Below are 19572 nucleotides of genomic sequence, written 5' to 3'. Positions count from 1 at the left end.
TCCCACAAACTTGCTAATAGAGTATAATGGGTGTTCTTTAGAGTGTGTGTAACTTTGTGGGGGCTGGTCTGCCATGGCTGGTAAACTGAGTCAATAAGAGATGTTAATTGCAAGTTGCTAAGTTGTGATCTCGTAATGGGTTGGCCACAAATTCATCTATATATAAAGTTCAGATCTACAGGCAACGATTTGCACGCTTCCAATTGACGTGTGACCGTGCATGCGTGCATCACGGTGACCTGAAAGTGCCTGGGAAAAGGGGGCAGGGTTGGGGGGGGGCATAACAGGCTTATGTGCACTTCAGCAATGTGTCTGGGAGTAGGCAGGAACGTAACCCTTGTGTCAACCAGTTGTTGCCTGTATTTGATAAACACTGTTAATCCAGCATAGAACAAGGCTGGGGAGCACTTGGCTAGGCTAAGACTCTTGAAGAGTCTTCTCTTCTCAGCTATGCTCAGCAAGAGTTCAGGTAGTTGAAGAATGCATCCGAGGCTTTCTTCTGAACCTGGAGACCTTGCGCTCCATTCTGCTTGCTCCTCCTCCTTTTTGTGGCTTCCTTCAGTTTCAATAACTGCTTGTGTTTCAGCACACTCCCCATGAGCCCTGAAAACTCAAAAGTGCTGTTCAGTTAAAAGGAAAGCAGTTACAGTCTGTGTCTATTCCCCCAGCTGATACAGTGGATGGAGGGGCAATTCATACACATCCTCATCAAGCAATAAGGGTGAAGGGAAGAGCTGTCTTTTTCAAAGGCAGCTGGAGCCCAAGAAACTAATGGTGTGAAGAAGGAAGGACAAATCAGGGTTTGAATAAATGAAGGAAGGAGACAAAAAGGTCTCTCAGCATGGAGGTTGATTGGGTGCATATCCTGCTACAGGGAGGCAAACATACGTTTTGTGAAGGGAGCACCATGTTGATGTGATCCTGCGGGTGCGGATTTGAGGACGAATTCTACTGGAATGGGCTTTCTAGGAACATGATTCAGGTTATTTACTCCACTGCAACTGTTCTATGCATGCAACTGTCAAGCTTTATGCAAGATTGACCGTAACTTAACTTGACAGTGGCATTTTTTTCTTCCAAGCTTACATTTACTCCCTGCCTCATTCTTCAAGGCTCCATTGTTTGAAAGGCACTGAAATCTTTGGGATGTTGTTGTTACTAAAATTATTTATTATTGTTGACAACACCAACAACATCTCAAAGATTTCAGTTGTTGCTGTTACTATTATTATTTGTTATTGGGTGCTGTTTTTTTTTTTAAAGGAGCGGCCAAAACAAAAGCAGAGTGGAATTCAAACCCAATGAACACCAGGCAGTATAAACAGTTTTTACAGCCTGCCTAAAACTAGGGAGCGAGTGCCACAAATAGGATGCGCCAATCTAGCCTCTCTTGAGGATGGAACGTACAACAGGGTCCCTGAAAATGAAAATGGGCATTGCTTGTTTTCTGTTATTTTCATTTGCTTTTGCAAAAGGTGAGAGGGGTGGAGTATCTGCACTTTTAGGTTTGCTGTGAACTAACAAGCCATTTTATCTTTTTGCTAAATGAGAGTTCTTTAAAATTTGCAGTATTTAGAACACCTGTGTGCAAGAAGCAAATAGTTGATAAAATGGATTATGTCTTGGAGCCAGATTACATATTGCCGTTGCCAGGGAATTGGCATCCTGTGGCAAGGTTTTCATTTCCTGCGGCTGTTAGATTCAGCTGTACTCACTGCATCAATCAGGGCCATCAGGAGAATTTTCCTGCTTCTGCTCCACGTAATTGGTGGCTATTGAAGGGGGAGGGGCAGGACAACTCACTACCTGATTATCCTGATGCACATAGTAAGTACTATCAAATGTTATCTCTGCAGGGAGGCAAAGGTGCCATAGGGTTGCTGATCCCCACAGTGACTGTAATATATAGCTCGGTTCTTAACTCCCATGTAATGTGATTAACTTCAAGTTACTTTGACGTGGCAGTTTGTGATTTTTGTGTATGTGTGGACTGATAAGATGTTTACAAAATAAAAGTTTAGTGCTCATCACAGGGCTTAGCTTTGCAAAAAAGTTTCAACACACAAAGGCTGGAATCTTGTCAATTCTGTTCTGCTTAGGGAATAGACATACAGTGGTACCTCAGAAGTTGAACGGAATCCGTTCCAGAAGTCCGTTTGACTTCCAACATGTTTGGAAACCAAAGCATGGCTTCCAATTGGCTGCAGGAAGCTTTTGGTACTTTGGGGCATTTTGAACCTAAGTACCCGACATTCATCATGCCAATTGCCATAAGTACCTGATGTCGTCAGAAAGTTTTCAGGTTCAGCTTTTCCCATGGGAGAGTTGCTTTTAGTCAGTTGATCAGTGTCTTACATCTAATGTTACCAAATTTATAGTCAGTCTTGAGAGCCTTAAATCTGGATAACATTTTGATCTTTAGTAGCATAGCTGGGAGCTTAACAAAACATTGCAGTGTGGAGTATTCCTATTCAGGATTCCAGCCAGCCATGTCTCTCCCAAAGGTCTCCATTCTGCCTCTTCCCCAGTTTTCTGTCCCTTGCCAGAAACTAGGATTAGGTAGTGCTAGAGGCCAGCCACTCGGGTTGCTGCAACAGACCTGAAATGGTGAGAGGGAAAGTCTAGGCTAGGAAGAGATTGCATGTCTGCAGGTAACTCTCTGTACTTCCCTTCCTTACAGCAAGAGTAGCTGAGCTACTGTGAATTTATATGAGTGGGAGAAAAAAAAACAAATTTTCTTCTTAGTCCTTGTGTGCATGTGGTGTGCATGTGGAACTGCCACACTCAGGCAGAGTCTCATTCAAGTAAGCAAAATGCTGGGAAGGTAGAAGCATCTGCCTGCCCAAGTGCAGCCTAGAGCATGCCTAATATAGTGAAAGAGAGGCTGTAACACAATGCAGAAGCTTGAGTCAAGTTTCTGCAATGCCCAACTCCTAGGTCTGGTTGTTAAGTTTAAATGGTCCGAATAAAAGCAGTGGCTCTCATAGGCCCAAAGGATTGGTCAAAGTATTTCTGTTTTCTAGATTCATCCTTAATAATCAGTTAATTATTGTGCATTTTCATAAGTGCTTTCTGAATGTTTTTTTTCTGGTGCAGTGGTGCAAAACAAATTACAGCAATGTTCATTGTGCTGCCTGCAGATGGATTGGTGCAAATTTATTTCATTTTAAATAATATTTATCCATGCATCGACATGTACTGAAGTGGACTTAGAACTGAGGCACAGACAGAAAGTTTCCTAAGACCAATGATTAATCTGACCTCCAGGGTGTTTCCACTGCATTCGAAAATGTGCAGCGATTCTCTGCCGATGAGTTGCAGAATATATTTTTTTGGGGGTAGGAGGGGCAAATGGTGCCAGGTACATCCTACCTGAAAATGCAAAAACCAAAATGAGAGGCAAGCGTCTATTCTTTTCCAGGGAGTTTAAAAATCAGGAGAAATGGCGAGAGCCATAGCAAAAACTGCTTTGTTGCCAAGGAGACTTGTAAACGTTGCTATGGAGAACTTCTTTGCCACAAATGGGATAAATTATGGGATGTGTTCAGCAGAGGAATGATTTAAGCAGCCTGGTACATGGATCCATTTGAAATGGGCATGGTGGCTTAAAATAGTGCTAAAAGGAAGTGTCATTCATTCTTTGAGAAATACTATAATTTTTAGGCATCCTGACCCTTTTTAAGGATTTAGCTGCTGCAGCATGACCACTGTTCTGCACCAAAGAAACCTAAAGTGGGACAACTAGTGGGACAATGAATCTTCCCCGCAGGCCATGTAGCAAAAGCAGTGAGATCCATAACCCTTTTCCTATTTGTTTTGGAAAGCAGTGTGCTGAAGTATAGGACGATTCCTAAACTACCTGTCTGCTGCAAGAAATAAATTAACCAATTAAAAAGCTCTTGCAAGCACCAAGTACTCATTTGCAGAGGAAGCTCTGGCTGGGTCTCTGCATGATTCATTGCTGTGGACTTACATCCTTCCAATCAGCCTCTGCTGATTGGCAGGTGATCCTCTTCCATCTCTGCTTCAGATGTCATTGGATCTTTCAATCATTCCTCATGCAGAAATTCAGCAGCATTACCCAAGCTCAAGAGGAGGCTACCAATTGCATCTTTGCAAGAGTTGCTGCTCTAAGCTGACCCTTCTGGTCAAGAAGCACCCCTGGCTTCATGAATCAAAGACCTTCAACCTCTAAAAAAGTAAACATTTTCAGGTGTAAGGGTGATGTATGTCAAGTTTAATTCAGGAGATAAGTGTTGTTCGGTGACCAGAATATAAGGAAACATTGGATTAGACAATTTTAAAATGCAGTTGTTGTTTAAAATGAATTTATGAACAGTGGGTATAATGTACGACAAGCAGGAGAGAAATGCTTACATCTGTCAGGCTGTTAGGAATTATATTGAGAATGAATCCATAGCATGTTGGAGGTATCTGGGTTCCTCAAACCAAACTTCTTTATTTTTAACCCAAGAATTTAGGAGATTTGAGTGAGTGGGTGGGGACTAAATTATGATCTCTACATTAGACTGATATTTTCCATTCATTCTACAATAAGTTCTACCTGTCTAGGAATATTTTTTCAGGGCTATCTTTCTCTTTCTGCTGCTTTATAAGGTTCATGAGGAAGAGACATACACAAAAGTTGTTCATTCTTTTGGGAGGAACAGACAAATTCAGTGCTTCTCCGTCGCTCTGACAGATACTTTTCATCTGTCTCATTTTGGGAAGGTCAAGAAGACCATTTGGGGAGGATTGCTCAGAATGAAGACTGTTAAGCACAATGAAAACGCAAAGTGACAAACATTTGAGTTGCATGTTTGCCAGTGAACAAAAAGCCAAATCCATGATTCGTTGTGGAGGAAGAAATAAACAAGGGTGGAAACATCCTGCATGTGGCAGAAGTATAGGATAGCTGATAGTCTTTTTTTGGAGTTTGTATTCCTTCGTGTAGGGCTTGGAATAGGGATGTATTATTCTGTCAATTTCGATTACTTATTTTTCCAATCTTAAATTCTGTTTGGCCAATTTCTGTTGTCATTCATGTGCTGTTGTTTTTAATTCACAAGAAATAAGTTACCCTACTATACATATTTTTTGCAAGCACTTTCCCCTAAGTTAATACATTTTTAATATTATCTTCACTAACATAAGCATTTTTGTCTGTGCTTTTCTCAATACACATTTTTGTATGCATATTTTGGTTGGAGAAAATTCAGAAAAGCATGAAATTTGATGAGCAGTTGTGCTTTAGTTTTCAAATGGATTCAGGAAGTGAAAATTAGTTTCAAACCAAACAAATTTCTCCCCTATCCCTAGACTTGGGTAATATATTTATTATACCTATTCGATAGATAAGACGTGACTTTCAGTGCATACTCTGAAGTAAACCCAATTGAGTTCAATGGGGCTTACTTCTAGGTAAGTGTCATAGGATTGCAGTGTGGTCCCGTTTACTTAGGCAAAGTTAAAAATTATTTGTTGCTCCAAGTATGATAAGTGTATTCTGGGCAACAAACAGTCCTTGAAGTAGACTATTTTCATTCTTGCTGTGGAATGCAAGGCCGCATTTTAGTTTTTGTGTTATCGTGGTTGGACTGAAGCTGGAAGATGCATGCAATTTGTGGTGGTAGATTTGGAATCCAAGAAAGACCTGAAAAATGGCCTGATCCTGAGGGGTTGTAAGAAAAGCTTGCCTATAACACACACATGCAGCAGATGGTTACTTGACTTCACCATCTCTGTAAGGTCAGGGTCTCCTTTTTGCTGTGATTTTTAGATGTAGGGAATTCCCAGATTGTTAAAGGAGGGAAATGACCTTGTTTCAGGCTGATATTCCTATGTGCTTTCTTATCTGTAAGTAGAACTGTCTTTGATTTAAAGCTTCCCCCCCTCCCCAAACAAATTCTCAGTAGGTAACAAACTGGTACGGAATGCTAATAAAAAAGTTTAGTGAAGTCTTCTACCAGGCACTTGTGATAGAACAGAAACTTTCCCCCTATATTTGACTTCTTAACTGTTGAACTTATCAGTCAGTTGGGGGTTTTTTTTGCGGGGGGGGGGGGCACTAGCCCTGTTTCAAGTTCATTTAGAGACTGGTTTGTTGACCAAATCCCTGTGTATATTCCCACCACCGCCCCCGCTCCCTCTGGGCCCTTCTGTTACTGCTTATTTTGCACTGTAAGTGTAGCACACATGTGGGCATAATGTGTGTGTGTGTTTTTTTTTAAATCCACCGTTGATGGAATGGGGGTTAGGGGTTGGTCCAAACACCTGAACTTCTTTTAGAAACTGGACTGAGGATTTGGGTTAGAGATGTGAATCATCCTAAGTGAGAAGGTGGTGGCATCAGAGGAAATGGTAGAGAACCTGTTCAGCAGATTTTTGTTATGGTTCAGCTCAAAAACAGGTTAACAGCCTGGAGTGTAATCCATTTTAGGTCCACTGGAGCTCTTGTTATTCAAGGCCCATTGGAACTAATGATGGTTATATGGGAACTGTGCTTGATGGTTGTATGCCTTTAAATTCGTTTAAACGCTTTGTTTAAATGGTTGGTCTATTGGTTTAAGCCTGGTTTGCAAAATTCTTATATACCGGTAGCTATAAATTAATACTCCAGAGCATGGGTAGGAAAATTAAGGCCTGGGGGCCAGATCTGGCCCAATCGCCTTCTAAATCCGGCCCACGGACGGTCCGGGAATCAGCGTGTTTTTACATGAGTAGAATATGTGCTTTTATTTAAAATGCATCTCTGGGTTATTTGTGGGGCATAGGAATTTGTTCATTTTTCTCTCCAAAATATAGTCTGGTCCCCCACAAGGTCTGAGGGAGAGTAGACCGGCCCCCTGCTGAAAAAGTTTGCTGACCCCTTCTCCAGAGTCATATTTAAGGTTTACTTATAATCTTCAAAACATGACCTTTTCTCTGGGCTAGCAACATCCCAATCCTCTAAATATTTGCAAGAAGCTTGCTAGTATTCACTAATGAAGCTTTCTACAAAATTAGAGTGAATGCTTTCTTCCAGCAAGCCAGTAAATGGAGCATTGAATAATGTGTAAATGAAAAACCACCAGTCAAGCCTTTACATCAGAGGAAAAATAAGTTGTAGTATTTTCCTTCTTGCCAAGTTTGCAAATCCAAACGTTTTGTAAGATTTGATCCAGTGTTGTGTGCCTTGCTCATCATTTTTTAATGAAAACAAATTTTTATACCTCATTTTCTTCATTATCTGTAAGAGATCATATATCATCTTAAGATATACACCCCCTTTAAAAAAAACAACTCACACTAAGAACCACCTAGAACTGTGATAAGGGAAACGCCTATTTAGATTGCTGGTCATCATGAGTTCATCAAAGCTAATGTTTGGAGCATGATGTTGTTCTCTTCACCCTATGATCTCAATACATTTTGAACCCTTCCTATAAACCCGTCACAGGCAAAACTTGTCTCAATGTAACTAAAAATATTATGATAGGAGGGTAACCTAGTCCTATTAATCTGCTGTCAGTTTTATCTGCACGTAAATCTAACTCATAATAATAGCAACAACAGTAAATATTATGTAGATTCTTGTGCTTTGACATCACCAAGTTTCAATGTAAACGAACTGCTCCTGTAAATTGGCTGAGTTCAACCCTCACTGTTTTATAATCTTCCTTTGCTGGGTTTCAAAACTCATTTCAGTCTGCTTTTTGAAGTAGCAGGTGTCAAGCAAAGTTTTAAGAAGGGGGCTGATGGAAGGAGAAGATAAGGCATGCAGCAAAATGGAAGAGGAGGAAGTTAAGCGGGTGATAAGATTGATGGGATAAATTAGAGGAGGAATGTGCGGGAGGGAGGGAACAAAGCAGACCAGAGGCAGATACATGAGAAGAGGGCTCGGGCTGCATCCTTTAAAAAATCCTTATCTACAGAGAAAGATAATGTAGGAAGGGCAAAGAAACAGGATTGCACAGGGCAGCACAAAAAAAAAGTGTTTAAATTTTAAAAATTTCAGGTTCAAGGCGTGGGGTCCTTATGCATTGTTGATATACAACATTGATTTATTTAGGTCTGGTTCAGAAATGTTTGTCTGTTGGTTGAAGACTGTGGTTTTTGTTATATTGTATATATCCTTGACTAAGGTTAAGCAAAACCTTGAGGATACAAAATGTCAGCCAGGTTTTTAAGGCCTGATGCACAAAAGGAAGAAAGTTGTATACTTTTTGAAGACGGGTGGCATTGTAATATGTTAACTGCACTACTAAATTCCCGAATACGTGGATACTGGTGGTGTCATATAGGTCAGAGAGGGCCACCTTCAGCGTCAGCCTAATTTCAGGTAGGTTGCAGGGGTGGGAAGCAGAAAGAGTGAGCAAATTGGATTGGCCCTTCTCACTTTTCACTCTGGCCCTCAGTATGTGGCCCCTGATTAATTACTCTCTAGGGAACATGGCCCTCAACAGAAAAGGGTTCCCCATCCCTGCAATAAGTGTTTCCAGCAGTTCAGGTTATGGTGTATCATCACACTTTGTAGTCTTTCATTCCCTGGGTTTGGAAATTTGACTTGGATCTGCTAGAATTAATTCATGACAACTGGTTATTTTGCATCATGAGAAAAACAATATTTTGCACCATACCTTCCTTTTCCTAGTGAAATACCAGCAATATTAGTGCATGTCTAGTTTTCCTATTGGTCCTTGATGTAATAATATTCATCCTTACCACAATCCATAGTTGTGTCTACACTTTTTCATCTGCTTCGTAAATTCTCTTTACAAACACGCACTTGGTGCTACAATTGCTCTGAAGAGACGGAAGCAATTGTGTGAGATGCTCGTTGAGTTAGTGATGTGGTAACCCTTTTTGTTTGTTTTTGTTTTAAATGAAGGTGATTTTCATAATACGGAGAGCACCCAGGACCACGGTTTTGAAGCTCCTGAGGAGAAAGTTCCTCCAGCAGACAGTTGTTTGGAGAGACTTGCTGTATTTGAAAAGGCCAGCGAACAGTCTGCAGAAGATGCCAGCCAGGCCCTGTGCTCCCACCAGGACAGGAAGCGTAAACATTCTGGTGGTGAGAAAATGCAGAACGATGGAAGCCTTAAAGAAAACTTTGTAGAGGAACAGGAAGATGAATTTGCATCAAAAGCAAAAAAGAGGAAGAACTCCAAAGGTAACCCGGCCAAGTTGGTAACTCTTTAAGGCATGGCTTGTGAAGTGAACACTCTTTGGATTAACCTATGTCCATTTATGACCTGTGTTGTGCCAATCCCAAAGCCTCACCTGAATTATGTTTGGGTACCTACAAGGTACAAGAATAGTCATTGGACAACGTAATCTTTGGCCAATGCAAATTGCTGTAGTGCATGCAAACCCCTCCTGAGCTAATCTTTTAAAAATGCATAGTGTGGTGGTGAAGCTGAAACAATCTGCCCCACAAGTGAACTATAGCTTCTGTTTCAAGTTGAGGGCCTTTTGATTAATTTTTAGTTATTTTTCCATTAGATGACTGGCCTGAGAGGGAAATGACAAACAATTCCTCTAACCACTTAGAAGAGCCCAATTGTAATGAGGTGACCAACCTGAAGGTGTGCATTGAATTAACAGGGCTCCATCCCAAAAAGCAGCGTCACCTGCAGCATCTTAGGGAACTGTGGGAGCAGCAGGTGTCACCAGAGAGATCCCCACCCGGCAAGTTGGGCCGGCAAAGCAGGAAAGATTTAGCTGAGGCTGTTCAGCCAGAGGCCACTGCAAAGGTCAAAGACTGCACAGAAGAAAGGCACACCAAGAAAAGGTCAGAGGTCAAAAGCAATAGAAGTTGGTCTGAAGAGTCCCTCAAAACAAGTGACAATGAACAAGGTATGCAGAGATTACTAGGGAAATCTAGCATTACTTAGTGACGCATGCTGCCACCAGTGCTAAGACGCTGTCAGTAGTTTTTTGGGTAGAAGTTTTATATTATATTATATATAATATAAAATTTTACTATGATCATATAAAGGACTTAAAGTGCCATTATTAAACCACTTATGCTTGTTTTGCCAAATCTGTAGTGTGTGGTGCTAATTGTGTTTTAATGCCACATCCTAGATGTGTGTGCTGTCTGTGTCGTGTGATTCCCTCCCCGCTTCAAATTGGGGGGGGGGGTACCAAAAACCTAAAATATTTTTGTCTGTAGGTATTTTTGGGTCATTTTTTGCTTTTTGACATTCTTAACAATTTTTGACTTCATAACAGTCCCCTCCCCCCTTCATCTTTACCAGTCAGGAATGATTTTGACTTCATAACAATTTTTGACACGTATGAATGAGTGTAGATTAAGGTTGAGTGTATATGAAGGAAGATAGTATGAAGAGTACTGTGTCTTTTAACCACTTGTGGGAATTCACTGCTCCATTAGGTTTGAACTTCTGAGTTAATTTTTTCCTGCTCTGGAAAGCTGGAGGAAAGAAAGAGGCTTCCTTGTGTTCCACTCTCTTTATGCCAGGAGAGGCGCACAGGTGTCTGTTCCCAAAACTTTTCCGCTTTGTGGTTAAATGCAGACTAGCTGAGTTCTTCTACCTAGCCTGCCTTTCCACTTCTTTCTTCTCTTTCCTAATTAGTTGTCATCGGTTTTGTATATACTGCATCTTCTACACATAGATTGTACTGAAAACCAGTTCAGAGAAAATAAAATGACAATTTAAATTTAACGACAAGCACTGTAGCTGTCATACACGATAAAAATCTATAGAAACCTACTATAACATTGAAATATAAGATTTCATCTCCAACTGGGAGCAGGTCTTTGGGAAAGAGCTTCTGGGGGTCAAAATATATGTTATGTTAAATTCTTGTTTAACCCTTTCTTCCTGCACTGCTGTTCTGACTAATATCGCTCCTCAGAGCTGCTATAGGTACCAACAGCAGGTTCCCTGTAAGAGCAAATAGCAGCTGGAGAAGGGAGGGCTTTTAATCAGGACTGTGGTGCAGGGAGAAGGGGTCAATGCCCTTCTTGTGTGCTGGGCTCCAGATTGCAGCTGCTGTGTTTTAAAATCAAAGCAAAGCCTGAAACATATTAAATCAAATTATGCATTTAATGTAACACATAGTTTGGCCTCTACCATTTCAGACCGTGATGGGCAGAATTTTGTTTTTGTATGGGAAAACGTTCTGTTATTGATAGCAGGGATCTGAATCGTTGAATGTTCTCCCATACAAAAAGACTCCCTGCGCCCAGAAAGCAGTCATATGGAAAATGAGCCTTCTTTGCAACATGCTAGTTTTCCAGGTATAAGTATTTTTTAAAGTTTTTTAAAGACAAGAGAAAGAATCCTTCGTTAGATAGACAGATCAGACTCATGAGTCAAGCCCTTGGTTTCTATTCCATTCATACATTGCTTGATCTTACAGAAACAGAATTTAAGAAACCTTGATCTGATGCACTGTGAATTCAGATACTGTTCTTACTCTAAAACCACAGATAGTCATTCATTTTTATTCATTTCATTTGTTCTGTTGTTCCCTTTTGGGTTCTTTAGAAGTTTAGTTCTGATTCCTTTTACCGGAAAATTGTCATGTAAACAAACTTATCATGAACCTCTTTGCTTTCTTTAAATTTCCTTCATGTCTTAGGGAATCATTTTCTCTCTTCAGGCATGGTCAGTAGAATGTTACAAAAGTGGAATGAACATTGAAGCTATGAGAAATGCATTGTTGGCATTTTACAGAAAAGGTCACTTAGGGTCAATATATCCTGTTTCTGATTGGATTGAGTACATGACATCCTTGCAAAAGGCAACTCTTGAAAGTTAGGTCCTTGCAATGCAGCAAACAGGACAGACAGCTGCTTAATGGTTAAGAGCCATACAGCACTGAGAAATTGCTGTTTGGATCTATGAATCCGTTTTCAGAATGCTGCAAGAAACAGACCCAATGCTTTCCTCATTTTTGTTGCACAAAGGGAGACCTTTTCAAAGGCAGAAATGGGAACTGGGCACTCAACCAGCATTTCTGATTTTGAAAACAGTTTCAGTGTCCTTTGAATTTTTCACTCCACTCCACTCTACGAAAAGCAAAAATGGGTTTCCTGAGGTGGAAAGGTTTCAGCAGTTCTATACCTGAAAGAGCAGTATATTCCCACTTTGCTAGCATGCCATTACAGGTAAGGAAGCCACTTCTCGCATCTGCATCCATATAAACAAGTACACTGAGAAGGAGGCCTAATTCATATCTACTTTGCTACTATGCTTAGATGGTGCAGTGCTAGACTGTGTGGTTGTTTACTGTGCTTAGATCTTGGAACAGCAAACTTTGTTTTAGCAGATGTACCCGCCCATTACAACTATGTTTTATTACTTCTAGTCCAAATGTGGAATTGCTTAATGCAAATGTAAAAGTTTTAAAATAATATGCCATGTGCTAGGTGTGTGTGTGTGTTCTCTTTCCTTTCAACACACCATGCAATGTACAATGCCTTTCCCTCCCCATTTAGGTATCCCTCCATTCCCAGCATCGCCGCATATGAAGACCCTTTCATCTACCAATATAAACAGCAAAAGGCAAGCCCAGCCAAGCTGTACTCCAGTTTCAAGGTTGGCTGCCAAGCAGCAGAAAATTAAAGAAAACTGGAAGACAGATGTGCTGTGCACAGACGAGGAAGAAGATTTCCAAGCCGCATCCTTGCTGCAGAAACATGGCGACTGTGAGAAGCCACCGGGGAAACGTCAGTGTAAAACAAAACATTTGGCACTGCAGGAGAGGAGAAGGAGGTCATCCCTGACAGGAGATGATGTCACAGATCTCGAAAGTGCAGAGGAGAAGGTATCTTTTATTCCAACCCAGTTGTCCCACCAATAATTCAGGTTTGGCTAATACCAGCCACTTTGAACGCTTAGCTTGTTGTCTTATGTAGTGGCACTTCCAAGCCCTTTCTGTTTACATTAAAACACACTGCATTGTTCTGCAGCGCTCAATCCACTTTACTCTAGGACACAAATCTGTGAGGGCCCCTCCGGTTTTTTCAGGATTTTGATCTTAAACTTTTAGATGGTATAAATCTAGAAGCCGGCACTACTACACTTTTAAAAAGAGAGAGAGAAAGGAAAATGGATATTCAATGAATTATTAAGGATGGGTGGGTGGGGTGTGGAATCCAGTAATGATTTTGACAGGTCATAGTTAATGAGGAGAATCTGGAAGCGACCGGAGGCTCCTTCAGACTGTGACTCTTCGCCAGTCAAAGCACATGAGCAGGCATTGTACAATCGCCTGCAGCAGCAGAGTCCCTCATTATTGCCTGTCTCTTCAGCCCTCACAGCTGCAGATTGCAAGTGCCCCTCAGGAGACTCCCCCAAGTCGTCCCATGCCGCCTGAAGCCCGAAGGCTTATTGTCAATAAGAACGCTGGAGAAACTCTTCTGCAAAGGGCAGCCCGACTGGGATACGAGGCAAGCATTGTTTCTGAAGTTCACTACTCTGAATTACAATGTGGAAGAGATGCTTGGTGTCACACATAATTCTAGCTGTGCATGTGGCTGGGAGTCTCTCTTTGTGTTCCTTCTCAACATGTCGAAATATCTCTAGGCTCTCTGTTCTGTTTCTTTATTCAAGCGTGCAATTAGTATATTTTGTGAGCAGGGCTAGGAAAGAAACAATATATAAACCCCTGTAAGTTAATAACCTTGAGCCTGAATAGGTGCCTGCCATTTTCAATAAGAAGTCAGTTCTTGATGGGCTTTCCAGGATGGGGATCGTAAGTAGTGGGGGTGGGGTGGGGATAGATACCCTGATACACAGCCAAAGTTAACATACCTGTATATGCTACATTTCGGGAAGGTTAATTACTGGCACAGCTTTGGCAGTATGAGAGTGTGGACATGCTTCATTTCAGGACTGCTTTTGAACTTCGCAATTTTAATGTTATGAATATATATTTTGTGATGCATTCCCATATTTGAAAAACAAACTGGCATTTAGAGCTGGTAAATCACTGGGACTTATAGACGTCAGGTGAAAATAGTCATATGTACAAATAGTTTGGACAGCTCTATAGGTGCCTATGTCCTTAGGTTTATTTTCCTTTCTACTGTCTGAGCTGGGGTTAGGTGGCACCACTACCAATCTGACTTGGATGGTTGTTTTCAGAGGGTGGCACTTGGGGAGTATTGTTTGGCCCTGTAGAGTGTCCTGCGTAGGGTTCCAAAGGGTTTAGTTTTACCCACCCACCCCATACTGTTTAACATGTTTATGAAACTGCTGAGTGAGGTCATTCAGAGTTTTGGAGTATGTTGTAAGCAGTATGCTGATGACACACACCTCTACTTTTCCCTTATGTGTGCAAATGTGGCCATGGATGTGCTGGATCAATGTCTTGCCCCTGTCATTGGCTGGATGAGAGCCAATAAACTGAAGCTCAATCCAGACATGACTGTTAGTGGGTGGTTCACTTGAACAGATGAGTGGAATGTGCCCCGCTCTGGATGCGGTTATACACCCTAAGAAGGAGCAGGTATGAATTACAGGTAGTTCTGGATCCATTACAGATGCTTGAGGCTCAATCAACTTTGGCTGGTAGCCCAGCTGCACCCCTATCTGGACAGGGCCCACCTAGCTAGGGTTGGCTACACTCTGGTTACCTCTAGGTTAGTTTACTGCCATGTGTTAAACCTGGGGCTGCCCTTGAAGACTGTTCTAAAACTGCAGCTGGCGTGAAATTCAGCAGCCGGGTTGTTCACTAGGGGAAGATGGCCCAAGCACATAACACCAATCTTGGCCTGACTGCACTGCAGCAATGAGTTTCCAGGCTCAAATCAAAGTGCTGGTTTTGACCAACAAAGTGTTATGTGGCTCAGCACCCCAATTCCTCAAGGGCCTCTTCTCCCCACATGAAGCAACCCAGACCCTACTCTGTGTGACCTGCTGTGGGAGGTGTGGAGGGTGGCAACAGGAGAAGGAGCCTTTTCTGTGGTGGCCCCTCTCCCCTGTTTATGGAGTGCTTTCTCCAGGGAGGCACACCAGTGCCTGTTTCTTAGGTACCAGGCAAAACCATTCTGATTCAACTAGGCCTTGGGATCTTAATTTTAGCAGGGTGTGGTGGATCTGGAGCTGTTTTTATGTATGTTAGTTGTGTCTGCTGAGTGTCTGTCGGTGGAGTGTGTATGAACAGAATAGAAAGGGAATGGTTGGCTGACTAGGAGCAGTCCCATGCTGCAGCATTTTGTTGCAGGACCCACTTGTCTCTGTAGGATCTATAGGTGTTAGTAGTGGAGACAGTTCTGAACCTCTGTTCTTCAGCCATATTGGACATTGAGCACGAACAGCAATAGTTCAGCGCCACCTTATTTATATATGTAACAACATTTTACATGAGACGCCCTTGGAAACATTCTGCTTTTATAGCTACCACATGCCACTGGGAATCTTGCCTCTGACTTTGACGAGGTGTCCCATAGCTTAATTAATTCAAACTGTATTCCACGAGGCTTCAAGGAAAACAAATAAGGACAGTGCTGAAGGCCCTTTCCAGAGCAAACAGCGGCAAATACCAGATTAAAACTTCCCCTGAAACAGCTGTGCTGAATGCACAGTTTGATGGGAAAGGGAGAGGCATACCTAGGTGGTAGCGGGTTTCTGTACTCTCTGTGTCTTGACTTACAGGTATCAGTTACATGCCTCCTTTTCCTTTATCATGTCTGCTCGGGGCCAAACGAGATGTGATTGTTTCAGCTCAGTTTCGTGTATTGAAACATTCTGTGGGAGGAGGATTTTAGTAGCATAGAATCATAGAGTTGGAAGAGACCACAAGGGCCATCCAGTCCAACCCCCTGCCAAGCAGGAAACACCATCAAAGCATTCTTGACATATGCCTGTCAAGCCTCTGCTTAAAGACCTCCAAAGAAGGAGACTCCACCACACTCCTTGGTAGCAAATTCCACTGTCGAACAGCAATGCGAGTGTACTAGGTTGGGTGCCAACTCCACTGTGCACCTATTGCTAACCTCTTCACGGACCTTCTCCCCAGAAGCTTTTTGCTTGGTTGTGTTTCATAGCTTGGCTGTGGAGATATGGGTGCCTGTGGGGCTGGGGGGGGGGCAAGGGATGTGCCGTAATGCCCAGATCACCAACTTTCATGAAGGAAAAAAGGAAAAAGAAAGTTTTTCGCACTTGTAGAACCCAAGCTATGAAGCAAAATGTGCAGCCCAATAGTGGAAACTCCAGAGAAGAAACACCTTAGCTTGCTTTTCATTTTTCCACCTTTTATTCTGGTCTTCCCTGGTGGAGAAGGGGTTGCTGCCCTATAGAAAACAATGTGTTTATCCAGGATTCGAGTGTAGCTGTGATTGGGGAATAGTGTATCAACTCAAAAGCAGCAGTAAAGCCAGGAGTTCATTGTCTTTTGAACTTGGGCAAACTCTTACTTAAATTAAAACAATTTCAAAAGCAGTTGGCCTAATACCAAGCAGATAAAAGTCCTTCCTTGTTATACCCAAGTTGCAGGATATGGCTGTAGCTGAGAGCAATAAGCTACACCAGCTGTGCAAAGTGCAACAACCCAGTGTTGTTTCACCCATTTTGGAGGGATTTTGTGTAGTGCATGTCAGCCCTCAAAGGTTGTCCAGTTCTATCCTGGTGTGTACGGTTTACTTTTTTAGAGAGAGATACAGCTGGCAGGGAGGGTTGTGAAATTGATTGTAGCAGGAGTGCCATTCTTTAAGGGCTGGAGGTATGTGAAAGGAGCAGGGAAAGAATTGCAGCTTTCAGCATTGAGTGGAAAGCTGTTGCCTAGAAAGTCGGATGTATAAATTGAAAAACAACCAAGAAATAGACCTGGAGCCCAAGTTTCCCAGAGGCCATATCTACCCAGTTCTCTTTGCCACTATTCAGTCATCTGATCTAGTTTGATGCTAGCTATGTTTTATTTATTTCTTAGGAGTAATAAATTAACACTCTCCCCCCCCCCATCACCTTGCAGAAAGAAGTTTATGGCAGATAAGCCATAGGTGGTGGAAAGTCTGTACTCGACACCTGCACAATGCTTTAAAGTCAGGCATGCACACTCTTTTCTCTCTCTGTGATTTGGACAGTTTACATGTTTACAACATGCACAACTGTTGTCCGGACTAGACTGGCCCTGCACTAATGTGCAGCTGGCAACCTTTCAAATGACCTCTCTGATGTGACAGGCATAATCAGCTGAAATGCGGTAGTCCATAAGCCAGCCAGAATAGCGCCGCAAATCCACAATACAACAAAGTTTTGAGATTTGCTGACAAACTTGTTTTCTTCATCTCTTAAATATAACTTGACAGGGAATATATTATCTTGAGGGATATTAAAATAACTTGTGTTTTTTGTGATGGTTTTTGTATGAGCTTTCTGTCTCACCCAAGTGTGTGCTCTCAACATTTTCCCTCTGTTATTGTACAGGAGCATGCTAGAAAAGTCTGAATTTGCGAGGGAGGTGTGTGTGTGCATTGTGGATAGGGTTGTAGACAAGGAAATCCGAGGTTCCCTTCATGGTTTCCCCAGAGGAATGGGGTTTTGATGGTAGAATGCATTGCAGGCCTCTGACTAGGAAAGTCTGTTGGCTGCCATGATACTTTGGCTGTGAGGGATATTTGCTCATAGGCTTTGCATTTCCAAAGGCCCTTCTTATCTGACTGCTTTATAGAAGGACTCCCCCTGGAACATTCCTCTTCTCTTCCCCCTCCCCAGTTTTAAAAGGAAACGGCTTCCCAGATGAATTGTGCCCCTCCCTCCTGTTTTCTTTAAGTGATAACCTCTGGTGTTAAAAGATATCTCCATAGCAACAAACAGTTTCTTTTCTCCACCCTTCCTGCCTTTCTCCAGGAAGTGGTTCTGCATTGTTTGGAAAACAAGGCCTGTGATGTAAATCACTATGACAGGGCTGGCTGTTGCGCTGTAAAGAGACTTTAGGCACATTATTCTTTCAGTGCTTTCCTTTGCTGGCTTGGATGAGGCACAGAATGCTCTGTGGATCCATACTCATGGAGCATGGATCTAGAGAGGCAGCCTGCCACACGTACTAAAGCAGCACATGAGACATGCACACACCCCTCTCACACTCTCACACGCAGACACACGCATTAAATAGATTCCCGTTTCTACTAGGCTAGAATGCATCACTTTCTAGCTGTCACGGAACCACTGAAAATAATTCTGTGCTTTGGTCAGTGGAAACTGAGATGACTATGCATCTTATAAATAACAACACACAGTTGCATGAAAATGGCATATGGGCTAGAACTGGCCAGTAGGTGTCATGGTGAATGCAGTTTTAAACTCTCTATATCGGGGGGGGGGGGGTTTGCAACCTTTTTGGGCTCAGGGGCACATTTGGGAAATGTTAGAACCTGCCATGTGATGGCACAATACACATGTTGCAGAAGAAAAGCTGGTGGCACACCAAAACCCGACAAAGCACCCACATACTTCCTAAAACAAATAAAACGCAAAAAGCTGGCCTTCCCCCTCCCCCAAGCAAAATGCCCACAATCCAAAAAAACAAAACCAGGCAAGGCAATCTGCATCCAAGCAAAAGAAAAATCAGTCCTCTCTCTCTCTCTCTCTCTCTCTCTGTAAGATTGTCTTCCATAAACACGGTTTTAACAATGAGTCTGTACCACAAACACACAGAGCCAAAAGCAGGTAACCCCAACATAGAAACACAAAAATCAGGTGAAACAGACACCAAGAAACAAAAAACAGGCTGGCAAAGTGCCACCATTTGGGACCCAGAGGCTTTCCTAGTGGAAAGGGAGGTAAAAGAGCCCAGGGTAGGATGGCTTTCCATTCAATCTGGCATCACCAATGGTAATGAAGAAGCCTTTTTTTTAAAATAGAAAAAATTAGGAGCGTCGGGGGCTATGGTGGTCACCAAGTGGGCATCATGCTGCCTGTGGGCATCACAATGGGGAATTGGGGAATTAATGGACATAGCCAAGAGGGGCAGGGGAGCAGCTGCCCCCCAAACCAGGTAAATAAATAGAAATACTTAACTAGCATCACAGAAAATTCTGTTCTGTCTGCCCCCCCAAACATAAAGCCTGCCCCTCTAAAATATATCCTGGCTACACCCATGTCTATAATCATCAATCTTAATTGTTCTACGCAAGCTTCTGCCATGTGTTTTTTCCCAGGATTCCCAATTTCAGATCCAAACTAGTCATGTGCTATCAGCCACATGTTGTGGAATTCGACAGAGAAGGCTGAGATTTCTATGAATTGAATAAATCATGTTTAAAGAGTTAATGAGGCATTTAATTAATTAACCATAAAACTCTACATTGTTACATCTCGTGGTTAATGACACTGCATGAAATCCACTGGGAACTTCTCTGGTTCTGTGGCAATAGGCTGAGTGTCTGCAGAATGGGTGCCATCCTTCAGGGACCTTCGCGCAAATTGAATGAATGGGAGTTGAGCAAAGGCATGTGCTGGGGGTTTATGGGGTGGCGTTGGGGGAACGACAACTAGCCCTGACCATTTCTGATGTACGTATCACTTAAATATAGACAAACGATTATTGCCTGGTGATTTAACATTGAACAATTAGTCCCGAGTTTTCTGTGCTAATGTTTTTTGTTTGAAAGCC

The 19572-nt window shown here is 42.3% G+C and overlaps 1 protein-coding gene across 9 annotated transcripts in view; it reads left to right on the top strand.

Annotated features, from left to right (window-relative positions):
• Positions 1-19572, top strand: part of BCOR (BCL6 corepressor) — an 82189-nt gene that overhangs the window by 47403 nt on the left and 15214 nt on the right. For 7 of the 9 annotated variants that reach the window (XM_035114506.2, XM_035114503.2, XM_035114498.2 and 4 more), the window contains 4 exons: positions 8870-9151; positions 9484-9837; positions 12452-12780; positions 13268-13405. In XM_035114506.2, coding sequence (XP_034970397.2) covers positions 8870-9151; positions 9484-9837; positions 12452-12780; positions 13268-13405 — 1103 coding nt within the window. The remainder of the gene's footprint in view (positions 1-8869; positions 9152-9483; positions 9838-12451; positions 12781-13267; positions 13406-19572) is intronic. The other 2 variants (XM_035114507.2, XM_035114508.2) reach the window with 2 other exon arrangements.

Source organism: Zootoca vivipara, chromosome 4, assembly GCF_963506605.1.
Source record: "Zootoca vivipara chromosome 4, rZooViv1.1, whole genome shotgun sequence".
In the NCBI taxonomy this organism is placed as follows: Eukaryota; Metazoa; Chordata; class Lepidosauria; order Squamata; family Lacertidae; genus Zootoca; species Zootoca vivipara.
This window is presented reverse-complemented; position numbering and strand designations above follow the sequence as displayed.